General features: G+C 46.5%; 1 protein-coding gene across 7 annotated transcripts in view; it reads left to right on the top strand.

The window, feature by feature from the left end:
* PAFAH2 (platelet activating factor acetylhydrolase 2) overlaps positions 1–15554 on the top strand; it is a 57104-nt gene extending 41550 nt beyond the window's left edge. For 3 of the 7 annotated variants that reach the window (XM_047870270.1, XM_047870272.1, XM_047870271.1), the window contains 2 exons: positions 11050–11170; positions 15450–15554. In XM_047870270.1, the coding sequence (XP_047726226.1) occupies positions 11050–11170; positions 15450–15477 (149 nt within the window). In that variant the 3' untranslated portion in view covers positions 15478–15554. Of the gene's footprint in view, positions 1–7824; positions 8096–8522; positions 8614–11049; positions 11233–15449 lie in introns of those variants that run through there. The other 4 variants (XR_007154698.1, XR_007154697.1, XR_007154696.1 and 1 more) reach the window with 4 other exon arrangements.
* Positions 15555–16091: the final 537 nt, after the last annotated feature.

The following is a 16091-nucleotide window of genomic DNA, read 5'->3' on the forward strand; positions in this document are numbered from 1 at the left end:
ATTTGTGACTTGTGGTCAGCCACATTATTTACAACTGTCTAAAGGAAAACTAGGTAGTCCCAGAGGGCTTTAGAGACTTCTGCAGTCAAAACGCACTGCCTTTAGCCCTTGGACTTTATAATCCTTCCTTTGACTGCCCAGAAGGGATATCACAAGGCCTTTGGTCTTTTGTCCTGGATTTTTGTTAGCTCCCAGGGTATCAGAAGACACCAGATAAATGGCCTTTAGATAAGTAAGATGATCCGGCATATTATTTGGCGTTTGCTGGTAAATTACATGCTAGCGAATCCTTTCCAAAAGCAAAGATGTCTCAGATTTCTCTTGTGTCTTGTTTCCCATCCCGTTATTCAACTACACCCATGGAAGCCTCCTAGTGGTGTTTTGTGAAGTCTCTGTGCAGGGCATGGTGCATCAGTGAGGAGGGAGGGGTAGTAAGCACAGACTGGAATGAGAGTCCTCATCCCTCCCGCTTCCTGGACTTGTCAGGCTGAGGCTGGTCGGGCTCTGGCTGTGCCTGCAGCACAGCCCCCAGGTACATTTCTAGTATACGTCCTGACATGCTGTCTGCTTGCTCATCCTCAAGAGGACTACTAGGCTCTTGAAATGTCAGTCGATGAACTCCAACTCCATGTGTTGGCCTTGTGTGGGACTACATCTGCTCCCCTTTTCTGCTGGGACACCACTTACCCCTGGGCCTGCAAACTGACAGAGGGAGGGACAGAAGAAGCCATACTCTGTACTCAGGACCCATCCTCCTTAAGAAGCTTACTTTCTGTCCCGTCACAACCACACACAGATACCAAGTGTCCCTGGCCATTGCTGCGTAGCAAAGTAGCAATGATGAGGTTCATCATCACAGCCTGGGCTAACGGGCCCTTCCTGTGAATCTAAGACTATGTTCAGGGCTTTACATGTGTCATCTCGCTTCTCACAGTAACCCCCTGAGGTGAGGTGCTATTGGCCTCATTTCATGTATGAGGAAACAAGAGCCTTAGAGAAGTGACTCGATCAGCAATCACAGCAAGAATTTGGCAAAGCTGGGATTTCGGCGTCACAAGCCAAGCTCCTCATCACTGAGCCGTACTGCCAGATACACATACTCAGTTTTGCACCTGCTTCTGTCTTTTTAAACTGTCAGGGTATGAAGAATGCAATTTCATGAGAAATTGAATCAAAAATACGAAACTCCACGGGGCACCTGGCTGGCTCAGTCGGTGGGGCATAGGACTCTTGATCTTGGGGTTTTGAGTTCAAGCCCCATGCTGGGTGTAGAGATTACTTAAAAATAAAATCTTGGGATGCCTGGGTGCCTCAGTCAGTTAAGTGTCTGGCTCTTGATTTTGGCTCAGGTCATGATCTCACAGTTCGTGGGTTTGAGCCCCAATTGGGTCCTGTGCTGACAGTGTGGAGGCTGCTTGGGATTCTGTGTCTCCCTCTCTCTCTCTCTCTCTCTCTCTCTCTCTCTCTGATAAATAAACAAATAAATAAATAAAATTTTAAAAATCTTGGGGAAAAAACCCCAAACTCAAAAAAAAAAAAAAATTCAAACTCCAGCAATTTCTATATGACATGTATTTAGATTCCGTGACATCCTCAGCATTATTTATTGAGAAATGGGTTGGGGGAGAGAAATGCCTTTCACCGAGGACTGTGGGTGGGTCAGGTGCCCAGTTAGTTTGATTTATGAGGAAAGCAGTTCAGGTGTTCAGAAGATGGTCTTTGAAATCAGACACCCCCAACCCCAGTAGCCCTGTGACTTCATGCTGTTTATTCGGTGAACTTTGTTGCAAAATGAGAATTCTAATAGTATTTACCTCTTGGAGTTGTGGTGGTAATTAAATGAAGTTAATGCATGTAAAGCGCTTAGCCCGGTATCTATACGAGGGCTTAGTGAACATGACCTATGACTGGCATTGTTTTCCTTGCTCCTCCTCACGTGTCTGTGAGGTCAGGTATCATTTGCCCTTCGCTGAGTGGACCCCACTGGTCCTGGTCTAAGTTCTTACGCCAGCCTGTCCGGTTCCCCAGGCCCCTCCCTTGCAAGAAGCCTGCTCACTGCCACCCAGCTGCTTCCACTGTGTGAGGATAGATCCACTGGATGAAGAGACAGTTCCGTTCTCTTTGCCCTGATTTCCCTGCTCCGCACATCAAAGCTCAAAGCCCACGCTGCAGGTGTAGCCTCTCTTCACCACCAGGGAGAGTCTCCGCTCCTAGGTTCTGGTCTGGGTTTGAGTTTCACACCTGATCATCCGAGCACACAGGTCTATGCACCGGCTGTAACCCAAAGGTGGGCGAGTCAGAGGTCTGCGTAGAGGTTAGTCGGAGGGAGGAGGACCTGGGGGTGGGGAGTTTGTGGCAGAGGCTAGTTGCAGGAATTATCGTCTGCCGTGTTGGAGGCGGGCGTGGGGGGGTTAAAGCGCCCTGTGACCTCCTCGGGAGACACTCCTCCAGCTCTCCCCCCTCACTGCCTGCTCTGATTTCCCCCCAGGTTCTCTTGTGTCCTCCCACCGGCCGGTTGCCAGGACCTTTGAGGCTAGTCTCCCGGCCGCTCACCCCTGGACTCATTTTTACAGTCTCCTGGACTCCAGTCCCTTTCCCCCTGCGTCCTGTTGCCAGATCCGCCGACAACACTACTTTTGTTTCAAAACGCCAACCTGGCAAGGGGGTCTGATGGGAAGAGGACCAAACTGCTTGTTTGGAGCCCAGGGTTTTTGTCTCGGCTCTCAGTCACCGTCTCTCTTGTCACCGTCTTTCTTGCTCAGCGCCTTTCCTCTTGTGAGTTCAGTTTCCCTGCCTGTAAATTGGGATGCGGGGTGGTGGGTGTTGACTTGGCTGATCCCTGAGGCCCGTGCAGTTGTGCTGTTTCCTGGCTCCGTCACGGAGTGGATTTTCCTGTGGGATGACATCTCACCCCCTCATCGCGCCTGGTCCTGCCCTGCCCCTCCTGTCCTCTGCTTCTTACCACACACTTTTCCCACAGTCCCCCTCAAGTGTGTGCCCACCCATTCCCCAGACGAACACGCATGCCCTTTCTCACGATGTTTTCTTCCCAGTCTCCTCCCTGTACATCCAAGTACTGCTAATCTTTTAGGCCCCATTTGAGCTCCTGCTCTTCTGTGAAAGCCTTCCTGCTTAGACTCACCTAACGTTTGATCTCTTGGCCTCCTGCTCCCCAAGAGAAACACATCCGTGCCATATTTAGTATTGCAGTTAATGACGTTATTCCAGGAGTAGGACCCATCTGTTGCGCAGGACAAGCATCCTCCTGTTGACTGACATGGGGAGCAGGGATCACCGTCCCCTCCCCTCTTGTCCGCCTGATCAGCAGGCTGCTTGTTTCCCAGGCAGACTTGGGAACAGCTGGTGTTCACCCAGCCCTCCGATGCCTCCAGCTGCCCCTGCTTCCTTTTCTTGGGGTTTTCCCAGATCCCAAGTGTGGGGCCCGGGGCAGACCCAGTGGCACTGCGGCCGAGGGCAGCTGGAGCGAAAGGAGATCTGGAGATACTTGGACACGTAGCGTTTGAGAGTTAGAAGGAGGGCAACACTGAGCACAAGTCATACCGATACTGAAAATGAGGGAAAGTTTGCCAGCTTATTTTTCCCATCTTGCTTTCACCTAAAAAAAGAAGCTGCTCAGAAACACAGTCCTCCTCAGCCTGCTAAGCCAGATGGTCCCTAGATGCACAGCCTGCCAAGAGTGCGTGCATAATTCTTCATTTTCATGGTGTCACATCCAGGTCTGAATCCAGACACTGACACTTTCTTACCATTTGATCTGGAGCCAGTGAACCCTCCCGAGCCTTTATTTTCCTATAAAATGGGGTCATTAATGTCTGCCTTGCCCACCTCAAGATTCGGGGCGGTGGGGGGAGGGGTTCAATATAAGACATAGGGCGCTTTGTAATTTACAAGACACTAGACAAATATATGTTGCTATTAATAACAAAAGTGCCATATTTTGTTTTTTGCCAGTGTGCTGCTATATAATGAGCACGTATTTTGTGCCAGATTCTGTGCTAAGTGTTTTACATACATTGTATCGTTTAATCCTAACACCATCCCTGTAAGGTATTACGTGTATCCCCATCCAACAGATCAGGAAAAGGAGGTTCAGGAAGGTGTACTAGCTCGGCCACAGTCACCCAGCAGGTAAGTCAGTCCTGGGGTCAGGATCGGAACCTAAACTGTTGGGTTCCAAAGTCAGTCCTCTCAGTTTCTGTTCATCCCTACCTCACAAAGAGAAAGCAGTTCTGTACTACCCTATATAGGTTAAAATAAGCCATGATTTGATCTCCAGTAAATGCCCTGAACAGTTGGGTCATACAAAGACTGATTTTGGGGGAAGGTCCAACTGAGTCCTGATGGTACACCTTTTCTAGCAGTAGAGATTGGCTGGTTCCAACAGTCCATCCATCATCTCTCCACCTCATATAAAGTTAACAGTTCAGAGAACAAACCCATTAGTTCTGTACTCTATAAGCCATGAAGCCAACCAATTGGCAGAAAGAAAATTTCTAATCTCTAACTTACATACTGTAGATCAGTGAGTGTCAGCTCTAGATGTACATCAGAATCACTTAAGAACTGCATAAAAATACAGATGCCCTGGCCATGTCTCCAGAGACCCAGAGAAGCTGATCAGCAGGTATAGGGTGGGCTCCAGGTGTGTGTGTGTGTGTGTGTGTGTGCGCGCGCGTGCGCGTGCGCTAACTGTGATAAGCTCTGGGGGTATTCCTGATATGCAGCCTAGTTTGAGAACCCCTGTTATGGCTTAACACTATTAGCCTATCTTTCACTTTGTTCTGGAACAAGAGTAATTACTAGCTGAAAATATAGAATCATTAAATTTTAGAACTGGAAGAACCTTTAAATCTTTTGGTGCATGAGGAAACCAAAGCTCAGGGAAGTTCAGCATGTAGTTGGAAGATTTGAATTAATATCCAGATCTGAATTCTAATGTAGTGCTTTAGATGCCTCCATACATGCCAGAGTTTTATTGGATTATTAAGAAAATCTTCCGGGGCACTTGCGTGGCTCAGTCGGTTGAGCATCTGACTTTTGGTTTTGGCTAAGGTCATGGTCTCATGGTTTGTGGGATCGAGCCCCACAGCAGGACCGCTGTTCCACTCACAGCTCATGGAGCCTGCTTGGGATTCTGTCTCCCTCTCTCTCTGCCCCTTCCCTACTGGTGCTTTCTCTCTCTAAATAAATAAATAAAAATAAATTAAACATTTAAACTGGCAATAAATTAAGTTTTGAAGAGAAAGAAAGAAAGAAAGAAAGAAAAAAGAAAGAGAAAGGAAGAAAGAAAAAAGAGAAGAAAGAAAATCCTCAGGACCTACTCACCATGACATCCATGATTTCCAGAAGTCATACCTTGGATTTTTTGTGTGGGGAAGAAGCATGGCTGAAAGGTCTATGAGAATCAACTCAGATAGCCTTTCTCACATGTGTTCATTCACGCTACAATCACTTACACGGCTGTACGTGGTTGTCTGTGTCCTCATGGGACTGAATCTAGAAGGTAAGAACGTCAAGTCAGCAGTTAGGCCCTGTGTCACGAGTGCTATAATAGGGGAGATCTAAGGCTCAGAGCAGCACAGGGTGATTAGTTTAACCTCTGCAGCGGAGAAAAGCTACAAAACCCTCGCAGAGTATCATTTACTTGAGCTTGGTATTTGTATTAGTTATCTATTGCTGCATTATAACCCCAAATTTAGCAGCTTTGCACAGCAAACGTTATCTCACACGTGACGGCTCAGGAATTCTGGAACTGCTTAGCTGGGTGGTTCTGGCTTAAGATCTCTCGTAAGGTTGCAGTCAAGATGCCAGCTGGGATTACAGTCATCTGAAGGCTTGACTAAGACTGGAGAATCCACTTACAAGCCGGCTCACTCACATGGCTGTTGGCAGGAGGCCTCACCTCCTGGAGCTCTCCATGGGGCTGCTGCTCAAGACATGGCAGCTGGCTTCTCCCAAAGTAAGTGATCCAAGAGAGAGTAAGATGGCAGCCACAATGTCTGTTATGTCCCATCCTTAGAAGTCCTACTCCATCGTATCCACAGGATCACGTGACACAGGCCAGGCCTATTCGGTGTGGGAGGGCACCTACAAGGGTGTAAACACCAGGAGGTGGAGATTACTGGGGGTCATCTTGGAGGCCAACCACCACAGTATTAAAGATGAATGGAATCTTCCAGATGGGCAAGGGAGAAGGCCTTCCAAGCACAAGAAGTAACATGCAAAGGCACAGAAATATAAATAGCAAGGCTTAGCATATGCAGGACATTGTAACTGGTTTGAAGAAAATAGGTGAGAAATGGAGATAAAGGGGAGCTTACTGAAGAAATCAAGGCCTTCTATGTCAAGGGAAGGAGTTAGGCCCTTATCCTCTCTAAGTATCCAAAATTAAACAGAAACATCTAAACTTTAGCAGCCCTGAGTAAGTTCCCATCAACCTAAATTGCCTATTTATAAATTTCCAAACCGAATGTTGATGCCAACATTCTTACATTAACATAATCACTCTGGAGAGGCTCCCCCCTCCCCCCCCCGCTTCACACTTTTGTATGTGCATTTCTCTATTTCTGCATGGTCCTCCCATCCAACAGGAGAGTATTAATTAGGAGCATGGCCTTCTGAGTCAGCTGGACCTCTGAATTTGAGTCCTGATGTCATCACTTATTAACTTGGGTGATGGAACCTCTCAGGGCTTCAGCTAACTCATCTGAAAAATGCAATCATATCTACCTCAGAAGATGCTCGAGGATAGCAAATGAGATCATGCATGCCAAGACCTCTCCTCAGTGCCTGGCACATAGTGCTCAATAAATGTTTATTATTATCCAGCATTCCAAATGACATTTTTAAAGTTTATTTATTTATTTTGAGTGGGGGTGGGGGCACAGAGAGAACAAGAGAGAATCCCAAGCAGGCTGCGCACTCAGCACAGAGCCCAATGCAGGGCTCGAACCCATGAACTGGGGGATAATGACCTGAGCCGAAGTCAAGAGTCAGATGCTCAACCAACTGAGCCATCCTGGCGCCTCTACAAATGACATTAAAATTTTTTGTTATGTTTTTATTTATTTTTGAGAGACAGAGAGAGACAGAGACAGAGCATGATTGGGGGAGGAGCAGAGAGAGGGAGACACAGAACTGGAAGCAAGCTCCAGGTTCTGAGCTGTCAGCACAGAACCCAACGCAGGGCTCGAACTCGTGAACTGTGAGATCATTACCTGAGCCGAAGTCGGACGCTTAACTGAGCCACCCAGGCACCCCTCAAATGACATTTTAATATTGCATCAACCGGCACCCTTTTGTTTGGGTCTGCTTAGCAGTTGCTGCCCATTGCCAGGGTTTTGAGCCATTTTTAGTTGTTTTTAGCTATAATAGTTTACATTTCTTTGTTTAAATTGGTGAGGTTTCTCTTTAAAGTTCTTTCCCTGATATTGTTTTTATCTTTTCTTTCTTTCTTTCTTTCTTTCTTTCTTTCTTTCTTTTACAAATTCTTGTGTCGAGGGCTGACTTTCGATAGATCACAGCAAGTTCCCTAATATTTTAGATGTAGAAGTTGAAGATTGGAAAGATGAAGTAACTTGTCATACAAAGGTCTTCCTGCTTGTTAGCGTCAGAGCCAGGAGCAGGGCCAGTCCCAGACACCCTGAGGCTTACCCTTGTGTTCTTTCTCCCCTGCCACCCAGACTGCATAGTCCCTGGAGACTTGAAGACAGGCCCTTCTTGCCTTCTCTTCTCCAGGCTGGGTGATTTGGCTCTCCCAGTGTGCCCTCTGACATCTCCTCTCCCTCCCTTTCATCATCCTAGAGGCCCCTCATCAATCCACTATAATTGGAGCAGCATCCCTGCTGGTCCCCTGAGGCATGGGAGCAGACGATGACTAATGCTTTGGAGACCAGGACTCATCTCTTGGCGCCTCTGGATCTCTGTTGGTTGATGGTGTGCATTCAGATGGGGATGGGGATCCTGTCTGACTCATACCCCTCCCTCCTACCTGGAGCACTGTCTGATTTCATCACATCCACCTTTCCAGAACAGGTGGAGGGACCAGAGAGACCATTCTCTAACTTACCCCCTGGTATGTACAAAATGAAGAAACAGGCTCAGTGACACAGGTTGATCAGTAGCAGATCTGGGACTGGGACCCAAGTCAGGACACTTCCAGTGTGATGTTGGGGAGAGGGCTTTGGAGCCAGGCAGGCCTGGGCATGAAACCCAACTGGGTGAACTTGGGCAAGAGAGTTAAATGATGGCCAATTTCCTCTTCTGTAAAATGGCAATACCCAGCTCAGGGATGTGATAAGGAGTGAATGAGATAACTAATGTAGAGTACGGAGCACTGTGCGCAATACATGGTAGGTAGTCAGTAGAGCACAGTGCAGTTAAGAGTCTGGGCTTTGGAATCAGAGAAACTATTCAAATCCTAGACACCCATTCGCGAGTTGAGCTGTGTGATCTTGGACGACTTATTTAACAAGAACTAACATTAAATTTACTTGTTGCAGGCATTATGCCAAGTGCCTTAGAGATATTACCTCATGTGATGTTCACAACAATTTTATGAGATGGGTCCCATCAGCATCCTGCTTTTATGACTGAAGATACTGAGGCATGAATCAATTTAGTAATTTTACCTCACCGTCCTGTATTTTCTGATTATTCTCTAGTTTAAGTTCTTTCCTGCCAAACACACCCATCTTCTTCCCTCAGTGCTGAAGAATTCTCTCCCGCTTTTGAGCTTTGGGACACGCCACAGTCTCTTAAAAACCCTCTCCCCTCTTCATCAAGTTCCGTTCCTTCCCTCCATTCCCGTGTTGCTGGTGACTCTCCCCCGCTACAAAACCCACCCTGCAAGCCGCACTCAGGCTGCTCCAGCATCTCCTCTGCCCAGTCAGCTGTCAGCGCCTGGGATCGATTCCGCAGGGTTGTTAAGTGCTCGTTGTACACACGGGTCCCCCTTCACACAAAGGACTTCACGAAGGACGAGCGTCCCCAGCAATTCAATTCAACCAACATCACACCTGCTTGTGTCGCTGCTGGACCACGTGTTGGATACTGTCCTGAATGTTAAACCAGGCTGACAAATCACATACTGCTCACCCCTGCTCTATAAAAATGAAATTCAGATTTCACGCCCAAAACGCAGAAGTCTGAAAATATGCATGAATGTGGAATTTGGGCCAATACTCATTGGGAACACCAGTAGGTTGGTGCAACCACTTTAGAAATACTGTACAGAAGGGCACCTGCGGGGCTTAGTTGGTGGAGCATCGGACTTCAGCTCAGGTCATGATCTCACGGTTCGTGGGTTTGAGCCCCACATCGGGCTCTGTGCTGACCGCGGGGAGCCTGCTTGGGATTCTGTCTCCCTCTCTCTCTGGCCCTCCCCTGCTCACGCTCTCTCTCTCAAAAATAAATAAACATTAAAAAAATACTGTACAGAGTCAGAGATGCACCTACAATCAGCAAGTCTATTCCCAGGCAAACCTGAAGAAACCCTTGCTCACGTGTATAAGGGAACACACACAAAATTATTTCTTGCAGCACATACATGTTTCTTCATAACAAAATGTATTGTTTCCTAAAAAGCTCCAACTAGAGCTTTGGTGTTTTTTTTTTTTTAAGATTATTTATTTATTTTGACAGAGAGAGAGGGAGAGAGAGAGAATCCCACAAAGGCCCCAGACTATCAGCACAGAGCCCATCTCAGGGCTCAATCTCACAACCGTGAGATCGTGACCTGAGCCGAGATCAAGAGTCAGATGCTTGGAGTGCCTGGGTGGCTCAGTGGGTTGAGCGTCCGACTTCAGCTCAGGTCATGGTCTCGCAGTTCGTGGGTTCAAGCCCCGCGTCGGGCTCTGGACTAACAAACAGCTCAGAGCCTGGAGCCTGCTTTGGATTCTGTCTGTCTGTCTGTCTCTCTCTCTCTCCCTCCCTCCCCTGCTCATGCTCTGCCTCTCTCTGTCTCTCAAAAATAAATAAATGTTAAAAAAATTTAAAAAAAAAAGAGTCAGATGCTTAACTGACTGAGCCACCCAGGTACCCTGAGCTCCAACTAGAGTTTTAAAAAATAATGAAAGTACTGAAGTTTTTGAAATCACATTTCATTAAAAAAAATTTATTGTGGTAACATATACATAGCATGAAATTTACTCTTTTAATCACTCTTAAGTGTACAATTCTGTGGTATTAAGTGCTCTCACACCGTGCAACCTAAAAATCCTGTGTTTCTTGCAGCGCCTGGCTGGCTCAGTATGTTAAGTGTCCGACTTTGGCTCAGGTCATGATCTCATGGTTCGTAGGTTCGACCCTCTGTCGGACTCTGTGCTGACATCTCAGAGCCTGGAGCCTGCTTGGGATTCTGTGTCTTCCTCTTTCCCTGCCCTTCCCCCACTCATGCTCTGTCTCTCTCGCTCTCAATAATAATAATAATAATAAACATTAAAGAAAAGTGTTAAAAACCCCGTGTTTATTAATGAGCATGGGTTTAAATACCTAGAAGGTAGAACCTAGTAAATCAGGAAACATCTATGTGGTTAACAAAACATTGAATAACCTGTTTTAATTTATCCTGGCATTAAACTGCCCTTTTTTCTCTTGTTGACATAAAAGACATGTGCTGTTATTTTTTTTTTCTTCCTGATCCTTGTCCTATTTCTACCCCAACTTTTTATTATGAAAAATTTCAAATAGAGGGAAAAGCTGAAATCATAGTACAGAAAAACACCTGTAGGTCCACCACCCGGCTTCCCTAATTTTGAGACTCTTGTTCATGCAGTTTATAAAATACTGCCTTCAGAGGTCTTTTGGGTTCATTCCTCGGTTTCCTGTATCCCATTCAGGGCCATTCCTTTCTGGGATTCCTTTTTCGTTTTGTGTGAGTATGCATGCTTCTTTGAAAGTTCTTTGAAAGGGAAACTTGGGGTCCTTGGGGGACCTCAGATGTATGTTAATTTGGCTGGGGAGACAATTCTACATACAAATTCACTTTTTCCCTTAGAACTTTGAAGACCCCACTCTTTTGTCTTCCAGGATGCAGTACTGTTGGTAAGAGATCTGATGCCAATCTACGTCTTGATCCCTTATCTCTGGGAACTCTGGAGGCCAACTTTTATCCTCGGAGGTCAGATGCTTCACCACTATGTGTGCCTGGGTGTGTATCTCTTTTTGACTGAAAGACAATTATGAATAAAGGACTTGGTTGATTAGTACAGATGGATGGATGGTGTAGGTTCCTCTGAAGCATGGGAGGTTTTTTTTCACAGAGGATCTCTTTCCTGTGTGGGAGGTCTGACTGTGGGCTCTGATAAGTGGGCGGGGCCTATCAGAAGCAAGCCTCCCTTTAGGCAATCTTGGAATCCCCAGCGTTCTAAAATAAGGAGTGGAACCATGTGTTAACTGGTCTGTTAGTTGCAACGGCCAGAAAACAGGCATGATCCAGCTTAAGCAAAAACAATTTACTGGCTTACAGAGTTCGAAGTGGGGTTGCTGGCTATCTGCATGGTGTCAAGATGGCTGCCGACAGCCCCCTGACTCCCATCATCTTTATCTACAATCTTTATCCATGTTTGTCCACAGTCCCAGAGGAAGATCCTGGAGTGTTCTCTCCCAGGGACCGTATTATTATTAGACTCCAAGGAAGGGATTGACTCTGCTTGGATTCTGTATCTTAGACAGATCTTAAACCAGTCACTGTGGACAGGAGATAGGTACTAAAATTGGCCAGGACTGACCCATGGCCCACTTCTTATGCCTAGTGCAGGCCTGACATTGTGACTGTTTTCCAGAATCATGTGGGATGGCAGAAAGGCAGGCAGCCCCGCAAAGGGCACAATTCCCGGCAGGTAGGCCACCCATATTCTCATAAGGATTCTAGGGCATTTCGTTGCCAGATGGAGTTGCCTCTTCTTTTCCCTTCTGGGACCTCTGGCTTTTTCACTTAAGCACCCTCCCTGAGATCTCTCGTTTTGTTGGGAAAGCACTTCCAGTACCTTTAGCAGATTTGAAAGCAGCCATTCATCCCTGGAAGGCATTGGCACAGCACTATCATATGAGGACATCTACCCTAAAAACCACATCATTAAATTTATAATTTTTGAAAAATGTTTATTTATTTACGTTTGGGGGGGGGGGGCGAGCAGAGAGAGAGGGAGACAGGGAATCCCAAGCAGGCTCCATGCTGTTAGCATGGAACCTGACATGGGGCTCAAACCCATGAACCGTGAGATCATGACCTGAACCGAAACCAAAAGTCAATTGCTCAACCGACTGAGCCACCCAGGAGCCCCTTTCATTTTTTTTTTTCTTACTATCGAGTGGTACATGCAAAGCAGACATCCTCCCTTCCACTCTGCACCCCACTTAATGCCAGCTCTCACTGCAGTGGAGAGGGGGTCAGAGACATGGTAGAAATCAGGAATGGAGTCAAGGTCGGGGGGGCATGAGAGTCAGGGGTAGGTGAGGGTGTGAGAGAAAGTAAGGATTGGATATATGCCTTTCACAAGCTATTTGGTAATTTTTATTTGTTTCAAGCTTTTTTCCTTAAGTTTATTTATTTATTTTGAGAAAGAGAGAAAGCATGAGCAAGGGAGGGGCAGAGAGAGAAGGCAAGATAGAATCCCAAGCAGGCTCCGAGCTATCAGCACAGTTCTCTTCAATCTCACCAACCGTGAGATCATGACCTGAGCTGAAATCAAGTGTCGGACCCTTAACTGACTGAGCCACCCAGGTGCCCCTGTTTGTTTCAAGTTTTTATTTAAATCCCAGTTAGTTAACATACAGAGTAATATTAGTTTCACAACTAGAGTTTGGTGATTCATCACTTACATACGATACCCAGTGCCCATCACAAGTGCCCTACTTGGTAATTTTTAACGATAATTTTTATTTCGACTGTTCTATCATTTCAAAATGTCCCTCATATCAAAGTGGCTTTGCCAGGCTGCCCTGCTTTGAGGCCTGGTTAGAATGAGACTCAGATAGCTGATTCCCAGGCCAATACTCTTATCAGATAGTGTACAGTCTCCTTGCAGAGAGGGGCCAGACCTCAGCAGGGCAGATTCCAGCCCCAAGCTCTGCCCTCATTTGTCCTGCGGGTTACTGCCTGAGCAGATGTTCCACCCATCCTATGTTTGGCTCCCCGCACCCCCTCCCTCTTCCTCCTGGGTTCAGATCAGGAAGGCGAGTGTGGAACAGGCAAGAGTGAGCTAGCGGGCTGCTCCCGCCCTCTGCCCCTGGTCCTCTGTCTCTCCAGCCTCCTTGCCTCCCATAAATAAGGCTGACCCAGAGGATGCCTTCATCTCCTTGTTGCACCCTGTTCAAAACTCGGGAGCTACAAGGCCTGTAGACCTCCTCTATACTGCTGCCAGTGCCTGGGAAAGCCATAGGCCACGGCCCCTGCGGCCCTTGGAGCCCTGGATAGAGCCCCTGCCTCCCCAGAGAGCAGTCCCTCCTCGCAGTAGGGTCTCAACCTTGAATTGAAATTTTTGGTTTTAATTTAGTTTCTCTTCCTTTTTCGCCCTCTTGTATTTTCCTACACACATACCCCAGCACCCCCATTCTTTAAGAGATGCTGTCTTAGTTTGGGCTGCCATAACAAAATACCATACACTGGGGGGCTTAAACAAGACACATTGACTTCTCACAGTGCCAGAGGTTCGGAAGTCCAAAATGAAGGTGCCAGCTGATTTGGTTCCTGGTGAGGGCCCTCTTCCTGGCCTGCAGACATCTGCCTTCTCCCTGTGTCCTCACATGACAGAAAGGGAGCCGTCTCTCTCTCTGTCTTCTCTTCCTAGAGCCACTAATCCCATCATGAGGGCCTCACACTCAGGACCCCATCTAAACCTAATTACCTCCCAGAGGCACCACTTCTCAATACCATGCCATTCCAAGTTAGGGCTTCAACATATGAATTGTAGGGGGACACAAACATTCAGTCCATAGTAGATGCTTATTGTAGAAATTTTTGACAAATACAGAAAAGTAAAACAGAAGAAGAGTACAACCTATACTACCGTGTAAAAGTAAACAATATTTAGAAATTTCTAGCATATTCCTTAAAGTATACATATCAGGGGTGCCTGGGTGGCCCAGTCAGTTGCGCGTCCAACTTCTGCTCAGGTCATGATCTCACGGCTCATGGGTTCGAACCCCATGTTGGGCTCTGTGCTGACAGCTTGGAGCTTGAAGCCTGTTTCAGATTTTGTGTCCGCCTCTCTCTCTGCCCCTCCCCCACTCACGCTCTGTCTCACTCTCTCAAAAAAAAATTAATAAATAAACAAAAAAAATTTTTAAATATATATATCATATGTACAACTCTGTATCTCATAAGCATTTTCCCATATGAAAAACTCTTTGTAAACGTTTTATAATACTTACATATTCACCATTTTATTTATTTATTTATTTTGAGCCTAACCCATGGCTTGAGCTCACAACCCTGAGATCAAGAATCAGATGCTTGGGGCTCCCGGATAGCTCAGTCGGTTGGGTGTCAGACTTCAGCGCAGGTCATGACCTCACAGTTTGTGGGTTCGAGCCCGCATTGGGTTCTGTTGCTGACAGCTCAGAGCCTGGACCCTGCTTCCTATGCTGTGTCTCCCTCTCTTTCTGCCCCTACCCCGCTCTCTCTCTCTCTCTCTCTCTCTTAAAAATAAATAAACATTAAAAAAAGAAAAAAAGAATCAGATGCTTAACTGAGCCACCCAAGTACCCCTTGTATTCACCATTTTAAATGACTGAATAATATTTTATCCTATGACTATACCACAGGTTATGTGAGCGGTCTCCTGATGTTGGGTGCTGAACTTACTTTTACTTTTTGTTACTGTAAAAATTAACATTATTCCTTGTGACAGAACTGTTTTGTCTTGGCTATGGGAGTGGCTCCACAATCTACATGTGATAAAGTTACATAGAACGAAATACACACACCCAAATGAGTGCATGTAAAATAGTGAAATCTGAATAAGGTGAGGATTGCATGAATGCCAGCATCTTGACCCATGATTATATGAGTTTTTTTTTTTTTCAACGTTTATTTATTTTTGGGACAGAGAGAGACAGAGCATGAACGGGGGAGGGGCAGAGAGAGAGGGAGACACAGAATCGGAAACAGGCTCCAGGCTCTGAGTCATCAGCCCAGAGCCCGACGCGGGGCTCGAACTCACTGACCGCGAGATCGTGACCTGGCTGAAGTCGGACGCTTAACCGACTGTGCCACCCAGGCGCCCCTATATGAGCTTTTTTATTGCCATAGATCGAACGTGTCCCCTCAAAATTCGTATACTGAAACTTAATCTCCAGTGTGATGGTGTTAGAAGGTGGGGCCTTTGTAAGGTGATTAGATCAGGAGGGTGGAGCCCTTGTGAATGGGGTTAGAGAGAGATACCAGAGTTCCTTCACCCGTTCTGCCATGTCTCTGCCATGTCCAGGATACAGCGTCAAGGCAACCACCTCTGAACCAGGGAAAGGCCCCCCACCACACCTGTAACCTGCCGGCGCCTTCAGCTTGGACTTCCCAGCCTTAGAATTGGGAGGAATAAATGTTTTTTAAATGACCCCATCTATGGTGTTTTTGTTATAGCGGCCTGAACAGACGAAGACAGTTACTGTTGGGGAAAACTAGGTAAAGGGAATAGAGACTCTCTCAATGTTATTTCTTATAACTACCTGCTAATCTAAAAATTAATTCAAGAGAAAAGGTTTTAGGGGCGCCCGGCTGGCTCAATCAGTAGAGCGTGTGACTCTGGATCTCGGGGTTGTAAGTTCAAACCCCATGCTGGATGTAGAGATTACTTTAAGAAAAGTAAAGAAAAAAGAGAAGAAAAGAAAAAAGAAAAGAAGAAGCTTTTAGGAATCCACTGTAGTGGACATCTTCTTTGTGTGCATATATATATCTCAACTTCTAATTATTTCCTGTGGGTAGATTCCTATGAGAGAAATTACCAAATTTGAAAACTTGGTTGAAGATACGAACTCTCAGTCCCAGGACGTAGAAGACCTATCTGCATGTCCGCAGAGGAGGAGGGGCTAGCCATACTCACAGACTGTTCTATAAACCCAGAATGCTAGTT

The sequence above is a fragment of the Prionailurus viverrinus genome, chromosome C1, assembly GCF_022837055.1.
Source record: "Prionailurus viverrinus isolate Anna chromosome C1, UM_Priviv_1.0, whole genome shotgun sequence".
Classification (NCBI taxonomy): Eukaryota; Metazoa; Chordata; class Mammalia; order Carnivora; family Felidae; genus Prionailurus; species Prionailurus viverrinus.